The 27,009-nt window shown below is 36.6% G+C and overlaps 1 protein-coding gene across 37 annotated transcripts in view; it reads right to left on the bottom strand.

The window, feature by feature from the left end:
• wnk1b (WNK lysine deficient protein kinase 1b) overlaps nt 1-27,009 on the bottom strand; it is a 109,480-nt gene that overhangs the window by 14,073 nt on the left and 68,398 nt on the right. For 3 of the 37 annotated variants that reach the window (XM_087247035.2, XM_087247029.2, XM_088649833.1), the window contains exons 10-25: nt 23,856-23,936; nt 22,766-22,900; nt 19,191-19,258; nt 16,749-16,905; nt 16,549-16,665; nt 16,257-16,364; nt 15,953-16,007; nt 15,720-15,860; nt 13,317-14,341; nt 11,281-11,361; nt 8,546-8,632; nt 6,973-7,009; nt 6,797-6,867; nt 5,505-5,983; nt 4,917-5,119; nt 3,128-3,328 (exon numbers count right to left, since the gene is read on the bottom strand). In XM_087247035.2, coding sequence (XP_087103161.2) covers nt 3,128-3,328; nt 4,917-5,119; nt 5,505-5,983; nt 6,797-6,867; nt 6,973-7,009; nt 8,546-8,632; nt 11,281-11,361; nt 13,317-14,341; nt 15,720-15,860; nt 15,953-16,007; nt 16,257-16,364; nt 16,549-16,665; nt 16,749-16,905; nt 19,191-19,258; nt 22,766-22,900; nt 23,856-23,936 — 3,046 coding nt within the window. 37 annotated transcript variants of the gene reach the window in all.

The raw sequence follows: 27,009 nt of genomic DNA on the forward strand, positions 1-27,009 counted from the left end.
ACTAGAGAATGATGGGATACGAGTGATAACAGCGATGCACACTAGTGCTTTTTAATACCCACGACACAATGTCTGAGATGTTCAGCCAATCAGCGGCATCAAGAACTAAATCACATGACATTGTAGGAAAGAGACAAAAAGAAAAAAGCGTTACACACAAAGAGCCAAGCAGGGCGTACTCAGAAAACGCGTCCTCCTGCCACCTGGTTTGAAGGTCACTCTCTCCGAGCCACAGCTGAACTTTACACAGCCTGTGGTACAAAAAGAGGGAAAGAGAGAGAGAGAGAGATGGAAAAGAGACAGAGAGAGAAACAGATGGAGCAAAGAGAGAGAAAGAGAGAGAAGTAAAGGAAACGTACACGAATACACAGTGAGAATGGTCACAGAGGTCAGTAAGCCATGAATTCCTGACAGAGATAGATAGAGTGACGGAGGTGGAGGAGGGAGGAGGGAGGAGGTGCGCGGAGGAGGAGGGGAGGAAAAGTGGCCTCAAGCATCAGCCCTGGAGCGTCATCAAATCAAAGCGTGCGCTTTCTCAGATGCCCAAAAAGCAGATTCCTGCGTCGAGGTTTGATTCACATGTACTGTACCACCACCAATAGGGTTGATACACCAAACACCAGCAACTATTAGAGGATTGTTTTGTGAGAACTCCACAGTGTGGAGATTCAAGCTGAAGTATTTTTTTTTAAAGATGAAAGACTTGCTTTATGTAAAAACAAAGTAGGTTATTTTGAATTAAGAGAATATTTGAGTTTAATTTGAGTCATACACCAATTGTTTGGAAAGACTAAAAATAAACTAAAAGACTGCTGTCTCTTCTTCTTCAATATACATATATTTGGTTTAGACACATTTAGAGCTTTATTTGTTTTATTATATTTTCCTCCGTAAAATCGATATACAGTGGTCCCTCGTTTTTCGCGGGAGTTACATAAAAAAAAAACCTGTGATAGGTGAAATCCGCAAAGCACTCAGATCAATTTTTCTAGATTTATTTTATTATAAATGTTTTAGGGCTGTAAAACCCCACACTACACACTTTATAGACTTTTCTCAGACAGGCATTAATTAATCATTCATTCATTCATTCATTCATTTGTTTATTTATTATTAATTTATCACTTTATAGACTTTCCAGACAGACATTATTTATTAATTCAATTAATCTAATTTAATTAATAAATTTATTATTAATTTATTGCCACATCAGCAACTTATGGCTATTTCATGGCAAAATGGACATACATAAAATATTACATGATAAAAACAAATTCGTATTATAATTTTAAGTTACTTAGACAAATATATAAAATCAAATAAATACAATTCACACAAAAATATACTCAGTTTTAAATTTGATTTTTCAGGTCAAATTTTCTGATAAATAATTTAGAAATCTTCCTGGTGGTAGATTTTTTAAAATATCCATCAATACACTCCCTATTTTTGCCTAATTGTATGCAAACTTCCACATTCCAACAAAACTTTGTTTCATGGTAAGAGCAGCCTGGCAGTAATGATATTTAGGTAGTGCTTCGTTACAAATACAGATGAGTCAACCTAGAATGTCCAATTCGACATCTTCGACAGTTTGATCATGCCTGGGTCTCAAAATGATAATTTTCTAAGTGTCTTTCATTTATTTTCAGGTTCAGACAGGCATTAACATGCTCACACTTTCTCACACTCTCAAAGCTCCAACCTTCGTAGAAAAATAAGCTCAGTATTATAGAATGAAATAAAAGATCAAAACCATTTGATCTTCATTTAATTATTCTGTAATGATGCCCTACATCCACGTAACTTCTACCTTTCTGTAGCGTGCCCAGAAGTCCAAAGTTTAGTGCGATGTTTAGCATCTTCATTTGCCTTTTGGGTGCTACTGCAGGTGCCTTTGACGGTTTCGTCGACATTATGGGGAAAAACTTGCAAACATACAGTACAGCACTTTAGAGTCAGAGTACTACTAGCGATCGAAGATTTATGTGAATTTGGCAAGCTGAACGCATTACGTACTATACAGGAGACACGGCACGAAAAGATTGATTTACAATAGTCTACAGCCACTCAGGATGCAGAACACAATGCACTAATCAGGACGCAGAACACAACTCGCTGTAGAAAAAAAGCATGTCAAATTGCATGTCAAATCTGCAAAACTGCTAGATCTTGAAAAGTGAATGGCGTTATAGTGAGGGACCACTGTATACATACATTTGGATTGGAAATAAATATATATTTAGAGCTTTAATTTATTATATTTCCCCCATAAAAACGATTTAATCTTTAATTAAATGTATAATTTGTAGTGGTTATTCCACCAAATATTGATTTCTTAGTCATTGTGCAGTCTAAATATTTTTATATAAGTATGTATATTTAAAGACATGGCACCTTTTTGGTATTTTAATGAGAGCAAAACGTTCATAAAATACAACATGAACAAAATTAACATAAATATCTATCTAAAGACATGGATTGGAAATAAGTACATTTAGAGCTTTATTTATTTAATTATATTTTCCCTATAAATTCAATATAATCTATAATTTAATGTATAATTTGAAGTGGTTATTCCACTAAATATTGATTTCTAAAAACTTCTATAAATATCCATCTAAATACATAGCTCCTTTTTAGTATTTTATTGTGAACAAAAATATCACAAAATTTAATGTGAACAAAATTTATTTAAACATGTATCTAAAGACATGGATATTTTTTGATATTTTAAAATGAACAACTTTTTTATATAACATTTAGAAAGAAATATGTGATGAGAAGTTTACCATTATTTACATTTTAATGTAAATACAATGATTTAATTGTAAAAAAAAAAAAAACTTAAATTGTTATTGCAATTTAATTGTAATAAATATAAAATAATTGAATTTAAGTAAAATTAAATGTAATTAACAATACACAAACTATAAACACAACTATAAATCATAAACTGAGAATGTGATTTAAATATCTCTATTTTTTGAATATTTTTGCTTGAATTTAAAGTGTCTCCTAATGTCACTTTATTTTAATATGTGCTACTTGGAGTGGATTAAAAAACAAGTAGAAAAAGCTCAGGATCAAGCGAGGGCTGTGTTGTGTTAGGTCTCTTTATTTTTACCTTGCGAGGTTACACAGAGACTGGGCGCAGAGAGCGTGGCGTCACTGGTGAAAGTGGAGCACAGGTTGTCATTGGAGGGCGAGGGTTTGAAAGACTGCAGCAGAGGGCTGCTCCCCCCATCCATCATCCCCCCGGGGGCCAGGAAGGCCTGCTGGGCTGGGTACACAGAAGGGGCGCTCTGTGCTGATAAAGTGCTGGTTGCTGGAAGACCATGGAAAAAAAACACAAACATGTATAGAAATATTAAGGCATGTGACAAAAACAGATTCAAAGTTGCTGATGCTAGAGGTGAGAAAAATCTAAGTGAAAAAAAAAATCCTACTGACTAATCAAAACTTTACATGATCGAAATCATATGGATTCCGATTTCAATATAAAACATTTGTGTTTACACTGTATTGAAACCTTTGGAAGCTAAAACTCATGATTATGGCAAAGGTGTTACATTTATGACACACTTAAGGTGTTCGGAGTCAAGCTGGTCAGCCAATCACAACACACTGAGTCAAGCAGGCCAATCAAAGCACTTAGGGATTTTAAGGAGGGGCCTATTGAAATCAAATCTTAGGGAGCTTTCACACCTGTAGATCGATCGTTTTGTTCCAAAACGGGGATTCAAATTGTGACAATGTTGCTTTTTGTTCTTGGTGTGATTCACTTTCCCGAGGCAAACTTTCTAAACAGACCAAAATAGCTAAAACAAGTCATTTTTTCAGAGTCCCGCGTCCTTATTTTAATTTATGATGATGAGCAATGATGACACCCACAGACATAGTCACCAAATATAAATCAGAAATAGGACTTTCTCATACACAGGCGTAAGCTACAATTAGGCATTATGGATTTTACAATATAGAGAAGTAACAGATAAACGAAGACCAAGTTTGGTCAATTTTCCTAATGACTAAACAGCTTTTGTTAATAGTTCAGCATGCGGTTACTTTTATATTTGACATGAAAAGCACATTTATCAGTAGGAATGACATCCTGTCCTACTCATCATTCTCTCTTCATATAACTATATATCCTGATTACATAACCATAATACAGTGTGATAGCCTGATTCGTTAGTTCGATGGACCGTATTGCTTTCTTGCTACAATAAATCTGCTCTAGAGTTAGTTTCAAATGAACCGAGACCACCTCATCCAGGCGATCTCGGACCGATTGTTTTGGTGCAGATCAGAGGGCAATTGCTGAAATCACATATGCCAAACGAACCACAGAAAAAGGGGGCAAACATGCCAGGTTCCAAAACAAATGTCTAGGAGTGAAAGCACCCTAAGTAGAGTGCTTCAAACAGACTAAGAACAGAGGTCCTTTAAAAATGTACAGTATGTAAAAACAATGCAGCTCTTGAACATAAAGCAAGTTAAACTGTTCTTAGATTCTACAAAAACAAGATGTTTAACATTATCATATAGTCTGTTATCAACGACTACTCTATGTTTAATAGATTAAAAATCTTGAGAAATAAAATTTTTTACATTTTATTTTAGAAAATAAAAATAAAATAAAAGCCCGGAAGTTTCTAAGACTTTTATTTTAGTATGTTAATGTACTTCCACCTGAAACAGAATATTGAGTAGGGGTGGGGCTTATGTATTGGTTAGACTTTGATTGAAGATGACCAAAACTAACATTTGTTCAGTGAATTAACTTGCATGGATTAATCAATCAATCAAAGAATAACAGTGTGCACTAGCTAAATAAACATTGTACATTTTTATTTCACACACAATGTTTTGCAAATCTAACCCCTGATTTGCATGAATAAAAAGGTGTATACCTGGCTGTACGGGACTCTTGCTAGCCTGCGAGCTCCCGCGGCTGGATTTGCTGCTTTTGCTCTTGGTGGGGCGTCTCCTGCGGCCGGCTGGGTTCACCACAGGTGGGTTAACCATAGCAGGTGGAACTTTCCCCAAACGGGCAAACAGAGCCTCAATCTCTGCTTTCTGACGAGAATATAGAGCCTGACTCTCTATCATGTGCCTGGATAAAAAATTTAAAAAAGCAGAGTAAAAACAGTTTATTAATTATTTTTAAAACAATTTTAATTTTTAACATTATTAGCAATATTTTAATTTCAATTGTCTACAAAACAAACCGTCGTATACTGTACATTAATTTGCCTAATTACACAAACTTAAGCCTTTAAATAGCACTTTAAGCTGAACACTAGCATCTACAAAAATATCTAGTAAAATATTACACACTGTCATCATGGCAAAGATAAAAGAAATCAGTTATTAGAAATGATTCATGTTTATAAATGTGCTAAAAAATCTTCATTGAACCGAAATACAAAGAGGGTCTAATAATTCAGGAGGGCTAATAATTCTGACTTCAACTGTATATCAATCAAAACCAAACATACTTGTCTCTCAGCCTGCTGACTTCTCTCTTGAAGTCCTCGTCTTCAAACTCCGAGTCATTATCGCTGCTGAAATAGGAGCTGATGGAGTTGTTTAAGCTCCCGGGACTCTGTGCTGGACCATTGCCCACAGCAGAATGGGTTTGAGGTGTTGGCTGAGGTTGTAAGGTGGATGTAGTCACCTCGTCCTGTGCTTTGCTAACAGAGAAGCGTCCCACCTGCGTGTCTGTTTTGGTCGTGACCTGGAAGCGGCCGATGGTGGTGGGCTGAGGCTGGGTCGTTGTCTGGTTGGGGAGAGCAGGGAGACCATCGACCACATCTGCGCCTGTGTCTATGAGGGGAGAGGAGGTTCTGTGCAGTGTGTTTTCAGGGCTGGACAGACTACAGGAGGAGGAGGAAGAGGAGGTGGTGGAGGAAGATGATGTTGAAGAGGATGAGCTGGTTGGAGTCTGTGTGGTGTTCTCATCAGTGGCCACCGACACCTGAGAGAGCGAGAAAGAGAGAACAGTTATGTACGCTACCTGACAAAAGTCTTGTGGCCTACCCAAGTTTTAGGAACAACAAAAAATAACTTGACTTCTAGTTGATCATTTGGTATCAGAAGTGGCTTATATGAAAGGCAAAGGGGCTCTAGATTATGCTTATTTTACCAAATTAAAACATGATCATGCCTTGATTTTGAATTATTTAATTAGGAAAGTAAGGTCTAGCATTGCTTAGACAACAGAGATAATGAACAGTATAGTACAGTATAGTCATGGTTCAGTGGAAAAGGAATGAATATTGTGTCTGACTCCCATGAGCTTAGATGACTGCATCCATACATCTCTGCAATGACTCAAATAACTGATTAATAAAGTCATCTGGAATGGCAAAGAAAGCGTTCTTGCAGGACTCCCAGAGTTCATCAAGATGCTTTGGATTCATCTTCAATGCCTGAATTTTACTTCAGACATGCTCAATAATGTTCATGTCTTGTGACTGGGCTGGCCAATTCTGGAGCACCTTCTCAGCTTTCAGGAACTTTGACGTGGAGGCTGAAGTACAAGGAGGAGCGCTATCATGCAGAAGAATGTGCCTTCTCCTGTGTTTTGTAATAAACGTGGCAGCACAATTGTCTTGATATCTCGGGCTGTTGATGTTGCCATCCACTCTTTTTTTAAAGGTGATAATTTTTTGATTAAATCAGTATCAGAATCAGCTATGAAAAATCAAGACGGGTACATCACTAATTATACTGTATGAAATCACTATGAACGTCCTGTTCCTGACACTGCATTGTGAATGTGATCTACCTGGAATCGCCCCAGTTTGTATCCTCCAGCTGCAGGTGCGGCTGCTTGCTCATCATCCAGAGAAAACGGAACTGAAAGAGGACAACCATTAATAAGCAGAACTCATAATGAGTTCATGTAATATGAGAGGGATCGGGTTTAGTTTTTTTTGCTTGGTATAAATTGGCAGCACATACCTGGCTGTCCTCCAGGTGGCATCCCGGTGAGAGATGACTGCAGAAAAGAGAAGGGATGAGAAGCAGACAGATGTAGATAAAAGTTAAATATTGAATAATTTTTTTATTATTTTTTTTAGTAATTAGTAAATATATATATAAAAAAACTATTTTTCTAAATATACTGCAATCTACAAAGTTAAACTACAGTTTGTATTTATTCAGCTGAACATATTTTATTCAATCATTCATTCATTTTCTTTTTGGGTTAGTCTCTTTATTAATCCGGGGTCGCCACAGCGGAATGAATCGCCAACTTTTTCAGCATGTTGTTACGCAGCGGATGCCCTTCCTCCCACAACCCATCTCTGGGAAATTAACATATCTCATATTTTTTTAATAATTAATAAATTAAATGTATATTTATGAATACTCACAATTGTGTTATACATAATACACATTAAAACACTTTAAAAATTGTATATTGATAGATAGAATGATAACGATGGAACAATAAAGATAGGACGATATTGATAGATAGAACAATAACGATAGAACGATAAAGATAGATAAATAAAGATAGAATGATATAGATGGAACGATAACGACAGAATGATAAAGATAGAAAGACAACAATAGGACGATAGATAGAATGATAACAATAGATAGAACGATAACTTTAGAACAATAACAACAGAATTATAGATAGAACGATAACAATAGAATGATAGATAGAACGATAACAACAGAACAATAAAGATAGAACGATAACGATAGAACGATAGATAGAATGACAAGTATGGAACGATAGATAGAAAGATAACAACAGATAGAACGATAACTTTAGAATGATAGATAGAATGATAACGATAAAATGATAGATTGAAAGATAACAATAGAATGATAGATAGAACGATAATGATAAAATGATAGATAGAATGATAACGATCGAACAATAAAGATAGAACGATAACGATAGAATAATAATTAGAACGATAGATAGAATGAACAAGATAGAAAAATAAAGATAGAACGATAAATATAACGATAAAACTAGAATGATAATGATAGATAGAATGATAGATGGAACGATAACAATAGAACGATATATAGAACAATAATTAGAGATAGATAAAACGGTCAGACAGACAGACAGACAGAGACAGACAGACAGACAGACAGTTGATAGATAGATAGATAGATAGATAGATAGATAGATAGATAGATAGATAGATAGATAGATAGATAGATAGATAGATAGATAGATAGATAGATAGATAGATAGATAGATAGATAGATAGATAGATAGATGGATGGATGAGTGGAACTATAAAACAATAGATAGAAGGAGAGATTGATCCAATCTAAAGAGTGACTTTCTGGTTTACTGCTGTATGCGATTTGATCTCTTTTTCTCTCTCTCTGTCTGTCTCTCTCTCCCTCCCTCCCTCCCTCTCTCTTTCTTGGTCTATGGAAAATTCCAGTGTCAGCGTTTTGAATCTTCAACTTCATCAAATAGAATCAGACAGATCCGCCACTTAATCCACGTGTGCTGGTGTTTTTCAGCCAGACCCCCGACAGTGTGTGCGTGTACCTGGTGCGTGACACTGCTGATTGGGACGGTCTCCGGACTCAGTGCCCGTCTCAGCTGGGCATCCAGATCCTCCAGGGGCTGCTGGGACTAAATAATCCATTTCAGCAATTAGTCAAATTCACTTAGCCCCAAGAAACACACACACACGCAGACCGGTACAAACACTTATTACTTATGGCAAGTGCACACAAATACAGCAATACAGGGAACTGTGTATCTAATTAACTTTTGCATGAGATGATCTTTTACAGTAAGTACAGGGTCAGATGACCAGTGCCTGGAAGAACTCCGATGCTTTTAATCCCAGCTGAGCTTTTCCTTTCATGTTGCACACAACATATTTGTGAAATGTAGAGTAAAGCCTTTAATTGGCCCGCGCTCTGTGGCTCCTGAAAGCTTTTGTATGAGTTTGCTTGTGGCTGAGTGCTATCACAGTACTTTTACTTGTTTTTTTTTTTAAGTGATGGATGAAAAACATCACTTCAAATCTACAGGATTAGAAAAATGCTCTTACATTTAGCAGAAATTGTTTTGAGAAAGAAGGTCTTTTCTTGGAGTGTGATGTGAATGAATGAAGTTCAATTTGGAACAATGACAAACTGTCTCCATTCATTCATTCATTCATTTTCTTTATCCAGCATATGTTTTAGGCAGTGGATGTCCTTCCAGCCGCAACCCAACACTGTGAAACACCCTTACACTTTTGTATTCACACACATACACTACAGCCAAATTGATCTTATTAAATTCACCTGTATTGCTTGTCTTTGGACTGTGGGGGAAACCAGGGAAAACACACTTGAACACGGGGAGAACAGTGCTACCCGCTGCACCCCCATGACACCCACTGTCTTAATTTGATTAAATAAAAATCGTAAAAATCTAATTTCATTCATAAAATGCTAAAAGATGATGGCTAATCACTTGGGATTTGAATCTAATTGCTCAATTGGAGCCTATTTAAGTTGTTACAGTCGGTAACACTTTATTTTGATGGTTCATTGGAGTATTAGTAGACTGTCTGCTTAATATCTGTTGATATGCTCTTTCAACAGACATTTAACTGACTATAAGACACTTTGCAAGCACATGTCAACTTACACTAACCCCAACCCTAAACCTTACAGTCTACTTATAATCTAATGAGAATAAGATGGCATGTAGATGCAATGTAACTTAAATTCAACAAATAGGCCTACAGTCTAAAGCATCATTACTAAAATAATTTATACTTTATGTAATAACAATAATAATGATAATAATGATAATAATAATAATAATAACTAAATACATAAAACACTTTCTGCTAGTTTACAAGTAAATAGGTTTCATTTTCATAAAAAAATCATAAAAATAATACTAATTAAAAATGAATAAAAACAATTTAGACAATCACAAACTAAAATAAAAATACTAATAAAATAAAACAAACTGAACAAAAATGTACAAACATTGCTCAATGACAAACAAAAAGTAGCTTGAATTTCTCAAGATTTCATTATAAAAGTGGAAGAGTATGGACAATTCTTAAAAACAAGGGAAAAATAAACAACAGAAAAAGTTGCAATGCCAAAAACCCATCATATTAAAATACTGTAAAATAAATTACCTGAAAAACCTTATGCAAGGGGGGAAAACACCTTTCATTTAATTAGAATAAAATAACTAGTGCTGGGCAAAGATTAAATCGCAATTAATCGCAGCCAAATAAAAAAAAAAAAAAAAAAAAAAAAAAAACATGTGTCATACTGTATGACTGTATCTATCCATCCATCCATCCATCCATCCATCCATCCATCCATCCATCTATCTATCTATCTATCTATCTATCTATCTATCTATCTATCTATCTATCTATCTATCTATCTATCTATCTATCTATCTATCTATCGTTCTATCGATCTATAGATCTATCTATCTGTTTCGTTCCATCGTTCTATCAATCTATAGTTCCTTTTGTATGCGATTAGTTGTGATCAATTAGGTATATGCGCACAGACTTTTAATTTTCAGACAGCCAGCACAACGGCTTCCAATCTTTTCATTACAAAACAACCACGTTTAAGATTTATTTATTTTTTTTAAATCACTGATCTTCACCGCCATATACAATATAAAGTGGGTCTCAGACCGGACAAGAAGCACTGCAATAAATTCCATTTTCCTTGTCATCTCTTTAAAATATGACAATTTACTTTACCCCAGTATTTTTAATGGAGTTTCTGCGCTCACCTGCTGATGGCGCTAGAGTTAACATGGCCAATCATCTGGTTTTTGCTTGATTAACTAAATGAATGCTTAAGTTTATTTAACTGAATGTATTTTAATTACATTACAACATCGATGCTGTAAAAGAACCCGTATAAAAATCGGAAGTTCGGCTGAAAAACTTTGCATGTAGCCCATTTTTGCCCAGCACTAAAAATAATTATCTATCATTAATAAATGAGCTTAATCCCAGTAAACACAGATCACAAGACAACACACTTAAATTGCTTCATACACTTTTTCTAAAATCATCTTGTACTCCATTCATCAACAGCAGAGAGTTGTAGAGCAAGTCAGAGTTAATGAGAGTCACAGGTCATGCTCCAAACCGGCCTCAAAGGAAAGCTACGGCATGCAGAGGATTGATTCTTATGCGATTACCAATCTCTACTCATGCTCAAAGTGTTTTACAGGAATGCCACTATACAATACAGAGATGGACAGAGAAAGAAAGAAGAAAAAAGCACCTGAATTAAACCAGGTCCTGGGAAGGGTGGAAGGTGCTCTGTGGGCGGCGTGCCAGCCTGATCTGGGCCGACAGGCAACACCTAATGAATGAAGATGGAAGAGAATCTAAAGCATTGTAAAGGACGAGAGCTGGCGGAAACTAGAGCTATACATGCCGCATAAGGCTGAGTGCTACGTTTGAGACTAGAGCTTTCTTATAATGAAAAGGGTAGAATTACAATGTCATGCTTTATGTCAGTCATGAAACTCATTGGAAATCGACTATAAAATCATGCAGGTTATAAATGGTTAGTAGTTTGACAGAGGGAGGTTAAACTGTGATGTTAAAGACAAGACAATTGTTTGTTTTAATTGGTACCAATAAGTAGAGATAGAGATAGTAAATAGAGATAATTTACTTGACGTGCACATATACAATACAAATATAGTTTATAGATTTTTTATTTTATTTTTAAAATTAGTGTACTAAGGTAAGGCATGGGACGATGCCTGGTTTGAAGGTTTACTGCGGTTTGGAAAAGTCAAGGTTTTAAAACTGCAAATAAAATCCTGTTATATTGTTTCTAAGGTGTATGTAAAGGTTTTTGTGTTGTAAGGAAATATGTGTTTTGTAAACTAATGAACCTTACAGAAGTCAATGATTTATTTTAATGACTTAACCTTAGCCTGTTTACCATTCCAAAATTGTATAAATGTGAATTGTAAATTGAAAATTTAGAAAGAAAAAAAAAATACAGTATGTTGTGTTCAATGTGGAAAAAAATGTGTTGTCTTTTACTAAGACATTTAAAAAGAACTTATTTTAGAGCAGTAAACAAAATACTATTGATACCATGATATTTTTATCCAAGGTTATCATACCGTCACAAACTTATACCGTTATAAACTTATATAATACTAATAATAATTATAATAATATTAATCCTTTAGAAAACGTTCAAATATGATCAAATACGCTAATCTGGTGTTCCAAATATGTATTTTAAGCATATTAATATTAATATTAATAATAATAATAATAATAATAATAATAATAATAATCCTTAAGAAAAAGTTCAAATATGATCAAATATAAATGTTATTAATAATAATAATAATAATAACAATAATAATAATAATGATAAAATAATTCATAGAAAATGTTTAAATAAGCTAATCTGGTGTTCCATTTATGTATTTTAATAATAATAATAATAATAATAATAATAATAATAATAATAATAATAATAATAATAATGGTCGTTAAGAAAAAGTTCATATATGATGAAATATACATTTAATTAATTAATAATAATAATAATAATAATATAATAATTCCTAGAAAACGTTCAAATATGCTAATCTGTTGTTCCAAATATATATATATATATATATATATATATATATATATATATATATATATATATATATATATATATATATATATATATATATATATATATATATATATATATAATATATTTATATATATATATATATATATATATATATATATATATATATATATATATATATATATATATATATATATATATATTAATAATACCAATAAATATTATTACAAAAGTACATCTTTAAATTAAAATAATTTACAAATTGTTTCTGAACTTTGTTTAATTTAATGTGTCAAAAGATATAAATGTAAATTTTTACTATAATGTAATAATAAATGTAAATTATCCTGCCTAGAAAAGTTATTTTTTAATTAAACAAAAATTTAAATATTTAACATTTGAAATTTAAAACTATTAAACAAGTAATGCAAGTATTTACAACAACATTTTTATACTTTTGTTTCTGTTTTGTGCATCACACCGCTGTTAAGTGTCAGTGTCATTTTACCAAAAATAAAGTCACAATACAAACGAAATAAATGATAATTCTACCTAAAAAATAGGCTTAATTTATTTCTGAAATACTTATAATAGTGACTAAAAATGACATATACACCTATACACATTGACAGGTGTCTTGAGATCAGCCTTTAACCCAGACACATGCAGCCTTTTGGCTTTTTGATGAAGCGTTTACTCACCGGTAATCGTGTTAAGGGAGCTTTGGATGGAGTGGTCTGACTGTAGCCGACCGGGGTGGAGGCATTGCCCATGGAGGTCATGGGAGACCCTGCAGACTGAGTGGAGGAGTTCAGGGGTAAACTAGAGGGAGGGAGTGGAGTCCCGCTGGGGGTGGCACATGTGGTTGGAGACGAGGTGCCAGGAACGCTTGGAGTCGCCGTCGGGTCGGATGTGACATCAGACTGGGCAGATGGGGGACCGGAGCCCAAGTCCATAAAGAGCGAGCGCAGCTTCTTATCTAGAGCCTGGATGTCATCAACCTTGCCCTGCTGGTCACTGTCGCATTCAACACTATGCGCATGGCTCTGATTGGGCACGGTGGTGGTCTGTGGTTGGCTGTGCACTGGTGTGGGCTGCACGACTGGCATGGTTGTGGTCACCGGCTGGAGAGGGGGCACTTGTGACTGAGCCGTGGTGGTGGGGATGGTGGATGGTGCCAGCTGTGGCGTTTGGATTGTAGCGCTAGTGGGCGAAGAAGTAGCAGGGATGGATGGTTGTTCTCCACTGCCTCCGGACACTGATCCCATTGGAGCGATTGGTGTGCTGGAAGGTACGGTGACTGAAGTTTGTGGAAGGGATGTGGCAGTTGGCACCGCTGGCATTGGCAGAGTGGAAGGGGTGGGAATAACACTGATGACGGCAGGCGCAACTTGACTTTGAGGCAGGGTGAGTTGTGCTGGAGGGGAGGTTACGGAATTGACCGGGATGGTTGGAGGAGGAGATGATGACACTGGAGGGTTTATAGAAGGTAGAGATGGCGAAGAGGTCACTTCTGAAGACACTGGGGGAGAGACCACCGGGGTGGCACTAGAGGGCAAGGGTGTTGTGGCAGGAAGCAGAGGGGGCATGGAGTTGTGGAGCATAGGGGGTGCAGTGCTGGGACCTGGGTCAAAGTGGGCTTGACGCATCTCAGTGAACGCCTGCTGCAGGCTGACAGCAGACGCAGACACAGAGAGCCCCAAGGCAGGCAATGCAACTGGCACAGCTGATGGGGAAGAGAAATTCAAGACAACAATGAGATTGAGCTTATGTTGTGTAACATGCTGCATTTAGTCTAGGTTATGGACCAGTTTACAAACATTTCACAATGGAATTTGAAGCTTATGATATGATTTAGACATTTTTAAGACTAGTATGAATTAAATAACTTGTAACATTAAGGAACTTTTCAAATGGCTCAGATGGAAAAAAAAATATTTGCCCTTTAAAAAAATTATTATAATTTAATACATTTAATAATAAAATAATAATAATAAAATAATATTAATAATAATAATAATACTTAATAAAAATAATAATAATAATTTAATAATAACCAAAATTAAATATTTTAGATATTGTGTCAAAGTAAGCCAAAAACTATAATAAACTAAATGTATGCACAACAATCTGTCTAGGTAAGCGTCCTCAGCAATAAATACATGACAAACTTTTAAACAAATGTTATTTTAAGGAAATTAATTAAACCATTACGCTAGATAGAGCTAAAAACTACATTTTTTAAAATAAAAAGTTTAAAGTTTAATTGTCAAAGTCAATTGATTTGAGAATATATATATATATATATATATATATATATATATATATATATATATATATATATATATAATTATTTATTTATTTATTTTTTATTACACAAAGTCAAAATAAAGACCTTTTTAAGACCATTATAAATGAAATTTCAGACATATATAGGACTTTATTCCTGCATAATTATATTATATTATAATTTATTATATGATATTTAGTTTTTTCTTAGCCATTAACATAAGTAAATTGTCAAAACCCTAGTCAAAACAAACCCTTGTTGTAGGCATTCACATTTTACAACAACTTAAAAAAACAAATAAACTTATAAACTTATGTATGCACAACTGTCTGTACAGGTCGGTGTCCTCACAATATATGGTTTCTAAATACAGATACACATATTTTTAAACAAATATTATTGTAAGGATGACAATTAAACCATATTGGTAGTTATAAATAGACTTTTATTAAAAGTTCTATTGAGATGGATTGTTGGTGACTGGATGTATGGCCCGATTAGGTACCTTTACAAGGACATAGGACAATTAAGTTTACAATTATTTAAGACTTACAAGACAAAATTTCAGTGATTTTATATATATATATATTGAAGGAAGCTGCTTTTTTCTTATCATGCAGTTTATCCATAGTAAGAAAAATACTTTGGAAGTTACTGTTATCCATACATTAATATTTAAAACAAAATTGTGTTCGACAGAATTAGGAAATCCAAGCAGGCTTGGTAAAAATGTAGGGTGAGTAAATGATGACAGAACTGTATTTTTATAATTGGGTGAACCACACCTTTAACATTATTTACATATTACACTCACGGGCAGGTTCTTCATGAAGTGGGATTGTAGGTTGGGATGGGCTAAAGAACTGATCCTTCAGTCTGGATTCAGGCACTGGACTCACGATAAACCTGCGGCCTGCAGAATGAACCACCTGTGCAGCTGAACTAGGTGGAACACCTGAGAGATAACATTAAAGTAAGACTTCGGTCATGACGCATTATTTGCAAAGGACATGAACTTCTATTACATACTGAGATTGTAAGTTCTACCGTGTTCAAGAGGCGCAGATGTTGTGGGCATAAGCTGCTCATGATCACTGGCCATCTGTAAGGACATAATAGCTTGACATTATCATCTGTGCACAGTTTGATATTGATCACAAGCACAAATTAGCATGCTATTATTATGATTTTTGTAATTTAAATTCATCTACTACTTCCTGTATGTCTGACAAAACATTATGTAACATTAAACATATCCCAAGAGGTAGCTAGTTTCATAAACTGCCTGTTTTGTAAATAGTTAATATTTAATTATTTTATGAAAAGAAATTGAGCATGTAGAATGACATACCTGGCTGCGCTCTCTCTCCACCCCCTTCTCATCAGCTGTTTCGATCACTTCTCGGATCCGATCGATGAACGATTCGCGCTCGCTTTCAAGAATGAATTCACTTTGTACCTAAGATGACATGCAGGAAACAATGGCCCTTTTCTTAATGAGCTTTAGCAGCTCAAAGTGTATTTTGGCAACAGAGCTGTGTTTTTACTTAGCATCAGCTTATAGCCACACTCGCAGTGAACATAAAAAAGGAAAACGGAGACTCTGTTCAGTACTAAAACATACAGGTAGCGTTTCAAGTTACCATTATCTGTGCAATTTCCTCTGGGTTATCACCATCAAGATCGAACTTGAAAGTCACCATTTTCCTGTTGTGTGTTTCTAATTGACACTCTGCAACTCTGTCACCCATGCTGGAGATCTGAGGAAAAAAAACACCAAGAGTGTTTCTTTTAATATCTTTTTTAAACCACACTATATCAAAAAAACAGGTGCTGGACTTACATTAAGCACACTGAGCTTGACCTTCGAGGTCTTTTCATTGCGTGAACGGCTGCGCACCGATCTGCGCTGGTGTCTTTTGGCAGGACGACCCTCATGTCTACCACCTGTTACGCCCTCATTGCCATCACTGAGCCCAGAAGCTACATCAGAATGACTGCTGACAAGAAAATTTAAGCAAAAAGAAGTTATCGAAGCACAAAAAATAAGTCAAATTTGTTTGTACATTATTTATAACTTTCGTCTACAGGGTATATGCAGGGATCCAAAAGGTAATTTCAATACCTATTTAAAGACATTTTTTAAAATATTTAAGACCTCGTTGCCACTCAAGTTCTAACCAGAATCAAACCTTTAACTTAATAAACAGTTGTAAACAAACAGTTGTAGAAAATAAATCAATAGAGCACAACCATGCAACAAAACTCAGACAAGCTTGGATGAAACGGAGCTTGAAAGAATAAATTAAGCGGTTGTTTTCAGTGACAGGCTTCAGCCACTGTTTAAACTCGCCTTTCTCATACCAGGAGTTTGCAAACGTACATTTTCACTATTTTGCAGTCTGTTTCGCTCTATGGTTTCTCTACATGTGGAGAGCGTCACATCACCTTCCCGCATTTGTCGCACATTACATAACATCACCTAGACGGAGAAGCTTGGGCGGACGCGCCCCGGCCTGAACCAATCGCATGGATTGAGCACGCCATTATTAATATTAGGAGGTAAATAAATATATTTATGCTTTTTTTGGAGTCAAACACTTTGGACAATGCTTGATAATATATATATATATATATATATATATATATATATATATATATATATAAAGACTTTTTCTTTTTACTTTTACTTTTTAGGCCTTACTTTTTTTTTAATTGATTTATTAACTTTTATTATTTTAAGACCCCGCGGACACCCTGTTGTTAAAGCGTTATAGGTGCAGGATGTAAGTATGACACCCAGTGGTTGACCTAGGTGTTGCACATCTGGTTCAAAACACAAGTCGCCAGATTGACAACATCAACAGCGTGCCCAGGCCCGTGCAGAGACCGTCCAAAGGGCATGTGCAGGATAAATTTTTTGAAGACCGAAGGGGAGGGTGGGGGGGTGGGGGTGTTGTTGTCGCGCGCGTACTGAAGAGCGGTGTTGTCACGCGCGTTCTGATCAGCTGTGTTGTCGCGCGCGTACTCAAGAGCGGTGTTGTCGCGCGCGTACTCAAGAGCGGTGTTGTCGCGCGCGTACTCAAGAGCGGTGTTGTCGCGCGCGTACTGAAGGGCGGTGTTGTCGCGCGCGTACTGAAGGGCGTGACGGAGGAGGGTGTTTCGCATCGCAGGGGCACTTTTGATCATTTTGGAAGGGCACTTTATATCCAACACTAAAAAGGGCATGTGCACTGCACAGGTTGAGCACTATGTGTGCACGTGCCTGAGCTTGCCTGACTGTCGAGTCTAAAGCCTGATTTAAACTGTGTTCTAAATAAAAGCAATGGGACGTTACAGAAGGAATATTTTCCATACTAAGGACTTTTTGCTCTAACCAACACCTCAAATCGATATATTAGAAACAGCATCTATTTTTCAACAGAAGACTAACAATGTTCACCTCATGTACATCTCATGTGCTTTATTCAGCGTTAAGTACTAATAATGTGAGTTTAAATGCCGATTCACCTAACATTTATTGCCATACTACTGAAAGCAGCAGCAGATAGTTCACCTCAGATCTTGAAAATAAAATAAACCGTTTGAAATTGAACTTTAGAACTGTGACTCAGTGTAAGTCAACACATATCAATGATTCAGCATGTACATTTAATAATGTTAAAGAGGTTTAATATGTTTTAAATAGATTAGAAACCTTACCATTTTGTTGGAGTGCAGTAAGTGCACTATTCTGTGCATTTGAATGGCTGTATTTAAATTTCTGTCGCGATTCATATGGTGCAAACAGCCAAACAGCCTACCACTGCAAATCTCAACACGTAGTGTGTTGTTAGGACAATAATTTACTTATGTTCAGGTTCATAATACACATTATTTGCTAATTAATAAGCACCTCATGTGGAACTGAATCTGCGTCTCATTTCGGAGTCTGCTACTGTCTACCGGAGGTCACATTTCGGTCACGGGCGTATACTTTGAGAGTCTTTCTGACTAAATAAATGAAATACACTGTTTTTCCACCAAGGCAACCCGTGGTGCTTAAATATAATTGGCTAAACTGGCATTGGGTGGGTTAAATAACCCAAATAAAGACGGCACATAACGAACATATTTTCAAAACAGAATATCTGACTTTAGCATTGTTTATCAGGAAAACAAGAATGTTCGCTTGGCATGTTTCTTAAATATTTGCAAACATATTATGGTATTTTTTATGCTTTAGAAGAGTTATTTACATACAGCACCTTTAAATAACATGGATCTGCACAATAGTGAATCTTACCTCTCCACAGCAGGAGTTTGGAGTTGTGACAGCTCTGTTGTCAAAGTCTGCGATGCACTGTGAGACGTCTAAAACAGCAGACAAAAACAAAGGAATTATAACAGAAAGAGATACAAACAATCAGATCAAAGAAGATGAAAAGTATGACTGCTTCAGTTTAATCACACTCTCTTAAAAAAAAAAAATCAGCTCTTATTTCACAGCTAAGAAAAGAGAGGACGCTGCTTAGAGGCAGTAATGCTTTCAGGATAGACTAAGGAGTATGAAATGTCAATACAGTAAATCTGCTGATAAAAACTAAAGTATCTGATTCTGCACTGTTGCTTTTTGGGGTCAGTTGAGTCCTTTCCAGGTACCTGCGCCAAGGCGTCTGCTGGCAAACACGGATGTTCGGTGGGGGAAGGGACTGTGGCCACATGGATGGTTGGCACAGGTGTTGTTACCAATAGGGGTACATGGAGTGGCAGCATTGAAGGGGAGGTGGCTGGCGCAGTTTTCAGGGACGTCAGCGCTTCAGGCACAGGTTGCTGCTGAAACGGGGTGACTGCTATAGTTGGAACGCAGAGAGCCGGACTGCAAAGCTGAGGGAGAGGGGTAGCTTGGTCAGATCAGTGGCTGGTATGATGGAGGAACGAGAAAGATACATGTGCAAGCACCAACTGGAGATGGAAACTGCAAGGCCAGTTTATGTGTGAGAGGGAGCGATGCCTTGATAAACCGCAGGGAAAACAATCATGAGATCAGACCACATGACGGGAACAGCATGCCGTGGGGTGAACGAGGGATCACAACGACCGCAAGCCAAACACACACAAAAAACAAACTCCAATTTAAATGCCAAACGGTTATTAGATTAAGTTAGGAAGGGCACTTCGCCAAAGTGCTTGAAGGTTGTTATTGTCAACAGCACACTTAAAGCAAAATTCTAATCCAACACCACATCAAAAGACGTAATTTATTTATTTGTGACTAAACAGCTCAATCCACATCTGATAAATCACAGTTTGTATGTGACAATACGGTGCGCTTCTTCCTGCAGTTGCTCTGAACTAAACAAGGAACCACACGTCCATGCAACACACAGGCAGAAACATGCCAGAAAACATGGATCAAACAATCACTGGTGAGGCACGTCATACAGAGACGGCCACAGAGAACAGTGTTTTAAAAGGCTGAAAGAAAAGCAGTGAGAAAAACTTTCATAGTAATTGTTCATTTCCAAAGTCAACATGAAAACTGTATGATTAACAAAGTTTAATGTTTAATGTGACAGAGCATAGAAATATATTAAGATTATACACATTATTTTATCAGGGGTAAATTTAAGACTTTTTGAGACATTTTTAAGACCATTATGAATGTAATTTTAAACTCATAAAGGGCTAAATGCTAAAGAATTTTTCAAATGGCCAAGATGGAAAAGATTTTTATTTGCCCTATCAAAAATATTCTTAGAATTGAATACATTTTATAATACAATAAGAATAATAGTAATTTAATAACAAAACATTAGTATTTTTGATATTGTGTCAAAGGAAGCAAGCTCTAGTTGTATACATACATTTGTTTCAACATAAACTTTCTTTAAAAAAAGAGAAATGATGCAATGTTTGAAAAACTATAATTAACTAAATGTATGCACAACAATCTGTCCAGGTCAGTGTCCTCAGCAGTAAAAACATGGAGAACTTGTAAATAAATGTTATTTTAAGGAAAATAATTAAACCATTACGCTAGACAGAGTTAAAAACTACAAATTTTGATAAAAAGTTTAAAGTTTATTGAGATGGATTGTCGGTGATTGGATGGATGTTACCCATATTGGGTATCAATACATGAACAAAGTAAAATTAAGACCTGTTTAAAAAAGATTTAAGACCTACAACAGAATATTTCAGAAATTTTTACATTCTTTAAGGCCTAAAATGTAGTTTTTAAGATTTTAGATATTTTAAAACTTTTAAAGACCCTGTGGACACCCTATTTATATATGAAATATTAAGTGTATATACTGCAGTTGCTAGTAAACCAGAAACTCACTCTTTAGATTCAGTCTATCCATCTATCCATCCATCCATCCATCCATCCATCCATCCATCTATCCATCTAGGGGCATTGCTAGACCCCATTTACTGGGGCACGTGCCCCAGTAAAAATCGCCAGTGCCCCAGTAAATGCTCTGAGATTAGATTTTTACTTTATATGCAAGTGTGTATTTATTAAGAGTGGTAATCCCAGAATAAAAATGTTATTCTCTATGTGCAACCAAACTAACGCTGATGAAAGCAATGTAGTTTAATCAAAAAGCAAACTGAGCATGTGCACAGAAAAAAACCATACCCACACCTGCTCTGCTCAGCTCCCGGCTGTTAAGATGCATGCCAGAAAAAATAGCTGAGCCGCTCATGCTTTGTGAAACCGGCGTAACAGTCTTTTATGCGGAGGTGTCGGCACGCAGTGAGTTTTGCAAGTTGACAAAACAAAGTTCAAATAATATGATGGTGATCTTATTTAGACTAAACATGGCTCCTGATAGATTTTTTTGTATGAAAGGAGGGATGAGGAGTCAGGGAGATAAGATTTAATAAACCTAATTCTCAGCCATGAGTCGGGTCTAAAACAACACACAACAGATAATTCTATAAAACATCTTTTTTATGTATGCTATTGAATTGTGTCCAGTTGTGTCTTTAGATAGTTTTCCAGTTACATTTAGGATTAATTTTTGTTATTTATTTTGAATAATAACTGTATAATAACAATAATACTTTTTTTTGCTTTATAATAATATATATTTTTTAAGGAGCTGTGCCCCAGTAGAGCTTTATGTCTAGCAATGCCGCTGGTTCTTTCTTTCTTTCTTTCTTTCTTTCTTTCTTTCTTTCTTTCTTTCTTTCTTTCTTTCTTTCTTTCTTTCTTTCTTTCTTTCTTTCTTTCTTTCTTTCTTTCTTTCTTTCTTTCTTTCTTTCTTTCTTTCTTTCTTTCTTTCTTCCCTTCCTTCCTTCTTTCATTAATTCATTCATTCATTCATTCCTTCCTTCCTTCCTTTCTTCCTACCCACCCACCTATATCTAGTTTAATATATCTGAGGAAAAAAGTCTAAATAAAACAAACAAAAAAGACTACCATACAAATGAACCATGATATAAAGAAATCTAAAATGTATTTTAGTGTAACAATGTTGCTGTTTTTTATACCAAAAAAGTAATTAAAAGAATTTGATTATAATTTAACAAACTTTGAATGATTTCAAAGACAAATCATTAATACTTCAGAAAAAACAAAACAAAAAGCGCTCTGGGGTAAGTTCAGGTGTATGGTCGGTGCTCTTTGGGTAAGGGATTCATCAAATCTGCAACAAGAATCAGTCCATGATTCTTGTTACAAATCATTAATACTAATCAAATCATTATACTCTGTCACAATCATTCAAACACTATCATCATTAAACATAGAACATTTTTTATAATTACCAATACTACATACTTTAATGAGTATGTGATTTTAAATGCATTTAATATGATTTCTAAGCATATGCAATCCCTTATCACTTGATACATCACATTTGATTGTACCTGTGTTGGCGTGATTTGCGTTTGGGAGATGCTCTGAGCTACAGTGCTGGAAGGCTGTTGGGGTGTTTGTTGTTGGGGTAGCGAGGCACAGGGTTGGGAAGTGGGACCTAGAGAGGCCGGCTGCTGAACAGGAGCCTAAAAAGAGAATAAGAGAGCCCTCATTAAACGCTTACTGTTCTTCATCTCTTGATATTAAAGCATGTTATGGAAATCGCCAAGCTTTAAGAAACAGTACATTTTAGCTTTACCTACAAACCAGGTGTAAATTAAATCTACATACTGTATACAAAGTCCTTAATTTCAAAACAAATATAACATATCTATTCACATCAATGTGGCGCAAACCGTTGTGCAGGAGAAAAACACGGTAACACAATCAGAAATTCAACAGTTACCATTAACACTTACAAAGTACAAGCTTCGCATGGTTTGCTTTGAAATCCTCTGGAATGTTTTGCCCCTTTGAATTTCATTATAAGTGCATTACTGCAAATTAGATTTGGCCTTTTACAAACCGAACGACAAAAATAGGGTCTTCAATCATCGTCAGCAAGTCGCAATTACTGTTCATGATGCTAAATCCGCTGCTAATAACACTATATATACTTATATAACTTACCTTGGGTGATCTTAAGTCACTATATATACTTATATAACTTACCTTGGGTGATCTTAAGTCACTCTCATTATAAAAATATCTTATTATGCAACAATGAAATGACAAAATTATAGTTAAAATAAAGTGCAGGTACATGTGATAAAAAGGGAGAGAGAAAACTAAAAATGAGCAGAGAGAGAGAGAGAGAAAGAGAGGAATGTTGTTTTTTTTTCTCTACCTGCGTAGGGAGTGCTTGGACGTAGTAAACTCCATACTATAAGAAACAAATACAACACAGTGTGAGAGAAAGCCACCTCTGAAGTCCACAGCTTTCACACGCAGGAGAGAATCCAGAGAGATTCAAATAAAAGCCCAAAACTTGGGAGTGTGAGGAAAGCGAGTGGTTTATTTGCCTTGATCAACATCGGATCCCCGTTTGCGCTAATGAAAGGGGAAAGGATGATTCTGATTGACCGGACACATAGATCTTACCTGTTGGGAGGCAGAGGCGGCTGGGGTGCTGCAGGAAGCCAGAGACATGCCACTTGTAGACTGAGGAATGGGGACTTGAACCTGTTACGAATATGAAGAGGAATATGGGGGCAGGCGAGAGAGAGAGAGAGAGAATGGGAGAAACAAGAGAAAGAAAGAGACATGGCAGTGGTGGAGAGATGAAAAGAAAAAGAAAAAAAGACAAGTCAAGACATGATCAAATAAATCAAATAGATGAAACTTTCAACTACTGGCCATTCATACACAAAGTGTGAACTTTGAGCAATGCGCTCAGGTCATCATTCACTTTTTGTGTATGCCTCACATCTCACGATTAAACGACAAACAGACATCAGGTGTTAGCTGGGGAGTGAGTAGGCTTCATGCATGTGAATCTACATTATTCTGTAGCTTGGGTAAATGTTATTAAAAAAGTAAATAGCCGGGTAATTATGTGGAGTTGTTTGTATAACCAAGGAAGCTTCTCCTAAAATGGGCAGATCACTATCACTGGCTTCACATGGAGCGTTTTGAAACCCTTAGAAAGCTACAAGTATACTTGTCTTTCAAGTTCTCTTCTAGGAGGTACAGACAAGTATAGTTGCTCCAGAAGTAGATCACCTTACCTTGGTATAATACTGAAGAATTGAATCATTATTAGCAAGAGAGCAGCAGAAAATAAAAAGATTTGATGGATAGAACGAGAATAAAAGTGGTATAAAGATAAAGAAAAGGTGTATAAAATCGATGGGACTGCAGGATGGCACTGATAATGCCAGCCTTCTAAGGGTTATAAGATGACTTTTACAGCTTATGAAGTTACACCACATAAAGGTAGGCACTAAACGTTGGGTTCTTGTGCTTGTAGCTCTTTACTCACAACTGGTGTACTCGACAAGACAAAATTAAAGTCACTGAGAAACGTTTTAACCATTTCCAGCCAACTATAATGTAGCAGCAGATCTAAAAGCAGCGGTTATGGTATAACTCATCCAAAAAACAAAACAAAAAAAAACATGGCGCTTTTATTTAAAGGAACATTAAAAGCAAGATTAGAGGAACCTTGAGGAGGAAAGCAAACCTGTCTAAACCCCCAGTTTGTGTTGTATGTGTCTGTGTGTTTGTACATACAAATCCTGCATTCATGCCTCTTTCTGCAATTTTTTTTATTAAAGTCTTAAATAATAATTTTTATAGTTGGACGATTGTCTTTATCAATGAATGAATCTGAAAGAGGCGAACAAACATTCAGATTTGTATGCTTTACATAATATCTGTGCAAACACACATGTATCATATACACCATTATATGAACATACACACAAATAATACTTACAAAGCACATCTGCAATAAATATCAATGAAAAACAAAATCACACTGCCCGATGGAAGATAAAGAAATGTCACAAGGGGATTTAAAAAGCAGGTTTGTTTTTTAATGCACCCTTTGAACCTTATTGAGCCCTAAAATTATGGCTGGAGAGGGTTAAAACCACGACCACGTGACAAAAAAAAAATTAGGTAACTGAGATAGAGACAGGGAGTGCTGGGGAAAGGTGGACGAGAACGAGTATTTCTAGGTACCAAAGTAGCGCCCTGATGGGACAAGGCAGGCTCGTGGAATGTGAGGTCCGGTGGAAGGGATGGTTGACGGGCCCAGGCATTGATGTGTGAAGACGAAATTGTGGATGATTCAGAGTGAGGAACGAACAGAAACGTAGGTTGACTGGGTGGGTGTCCATCGCTGACATTACTCCCTCCATCTGTTTTGTAGTAAGCTGCTTGTGGGATGGATTGAGCAGCAGAACATTCTTGAGTTTGGTACAATTGATGTGGCGGAGGTGAGTGAAACTCCCCGGCATCTGAGGAGGTCATGGAGTCACTTGATGGTTCAGGACTGAGCTCTTTAGGTCCATGAAGAAGCAGGCTGCCTGGTGGAAGAGGCATCTCTGGGCTCACATAACTATACAGTTCTTCTGTGACTGGCTGGAGTCGGCTACACAATCCCGGGTTGCCACCTGCTTCCTCCAGGTTAAGGTCCATGGAGCCCCGACGGGCTCGGTAGAGTCTAGATGCCAACATGGCTGGGTCTGCCTGGAGATTGTGCATGTGGAATTCAAAGGCTGTGTTCGGCTCTGATGCATGAGCCAACACTGGTGGTGCAGAATGGGGAAACGAGTGGGACTGATAGCTCGGATCTGCAGCTGTGGCTTGCTGCGGTGCAGAAGCAGAGCTAGGGACACTCATTGGAGGTAGTTGGGGGATTGGGCTGTGGGTCAAGCGCATGTGGCTCTGTAGGTGAGGGTGTAGGTAGGCTGGCCCAGGTTGCTGAGACTGAGTCTCATAGGCTAAGCTAGCAGCAGCGGCTTGCATTTGCTGATGGAAGCTGATGTGGCTTAGCTGATGCGCAGTCATAGGGTAGCCGCTGTAGGCCATGGCTTCAAGATGGTCCATTAATGCAGCCTGGTTGAGGCTGAGCCTGCGTACTGTTTCTTCTTGCTCTGCTCTTACATCTTTATATCCATATAGTGATTCTGTTGGAGGCTGTAGGTGAAGTGGATCCGTCAATCTTTGAGCCGGCATCCCGGGCATCATAAACATAGAAGGTTCGACTGTGGCACCAAGTGCCTCCACGCCAGAGAATGGGTGCAGGCTGCTACCATAGCTCCGGTGGTAGGTGGGCTGGAAGTGACGCGTGTGGGCCTCCAGGATGGAGGTGCTCTTGCGGCGCTGCACGTTGAAAGCTTTAGGTGGGCAAGATGGTGGAGGGGAGAATGAGACGGGCCGTTCCGGGATGGTGGGGAAAAAGAGTGGGGGCTCGACCAGACCTGAGCCTCCTCCGCCGTACGGCTGACTCACTGATTGCGGCTGCAGTGACAATAACATACAGCATCTTTGTGAGGAAGTAGAAAAAGCAGCATCACAAAATTCAACAAAGCAAGAGGAAAGATAGAGATCAAATAAAAACATAAGAGAAGAAAGAAAAAAAAAACAGTTAATAATAAATATATCCCATCAGGCAAAGATGTCTCAATGACAAAAGAATAAGTCAAGAGATGTTTAAATGCTAAATGAGGTGTAAACACTTGACAGCGACAGATTTAGAATTAAATACAGATGCCTCACAGACTGTGGTGGCTAGGATTGCAGTTCA

The sequence above is a fragment of the Danio rerio genome, chromosome 4 (assembly GCF_052040795.2).
Source record: "Danio rerio strain M-AB ecotype USA chromosome 4, GRCz13ab, whole genome shotgun sequence".
NCBI lineage: Eukaryota > Metazoa > Chordata > Actinopteri > Cypriniformes > Danionidae > Danio > Danio rerio.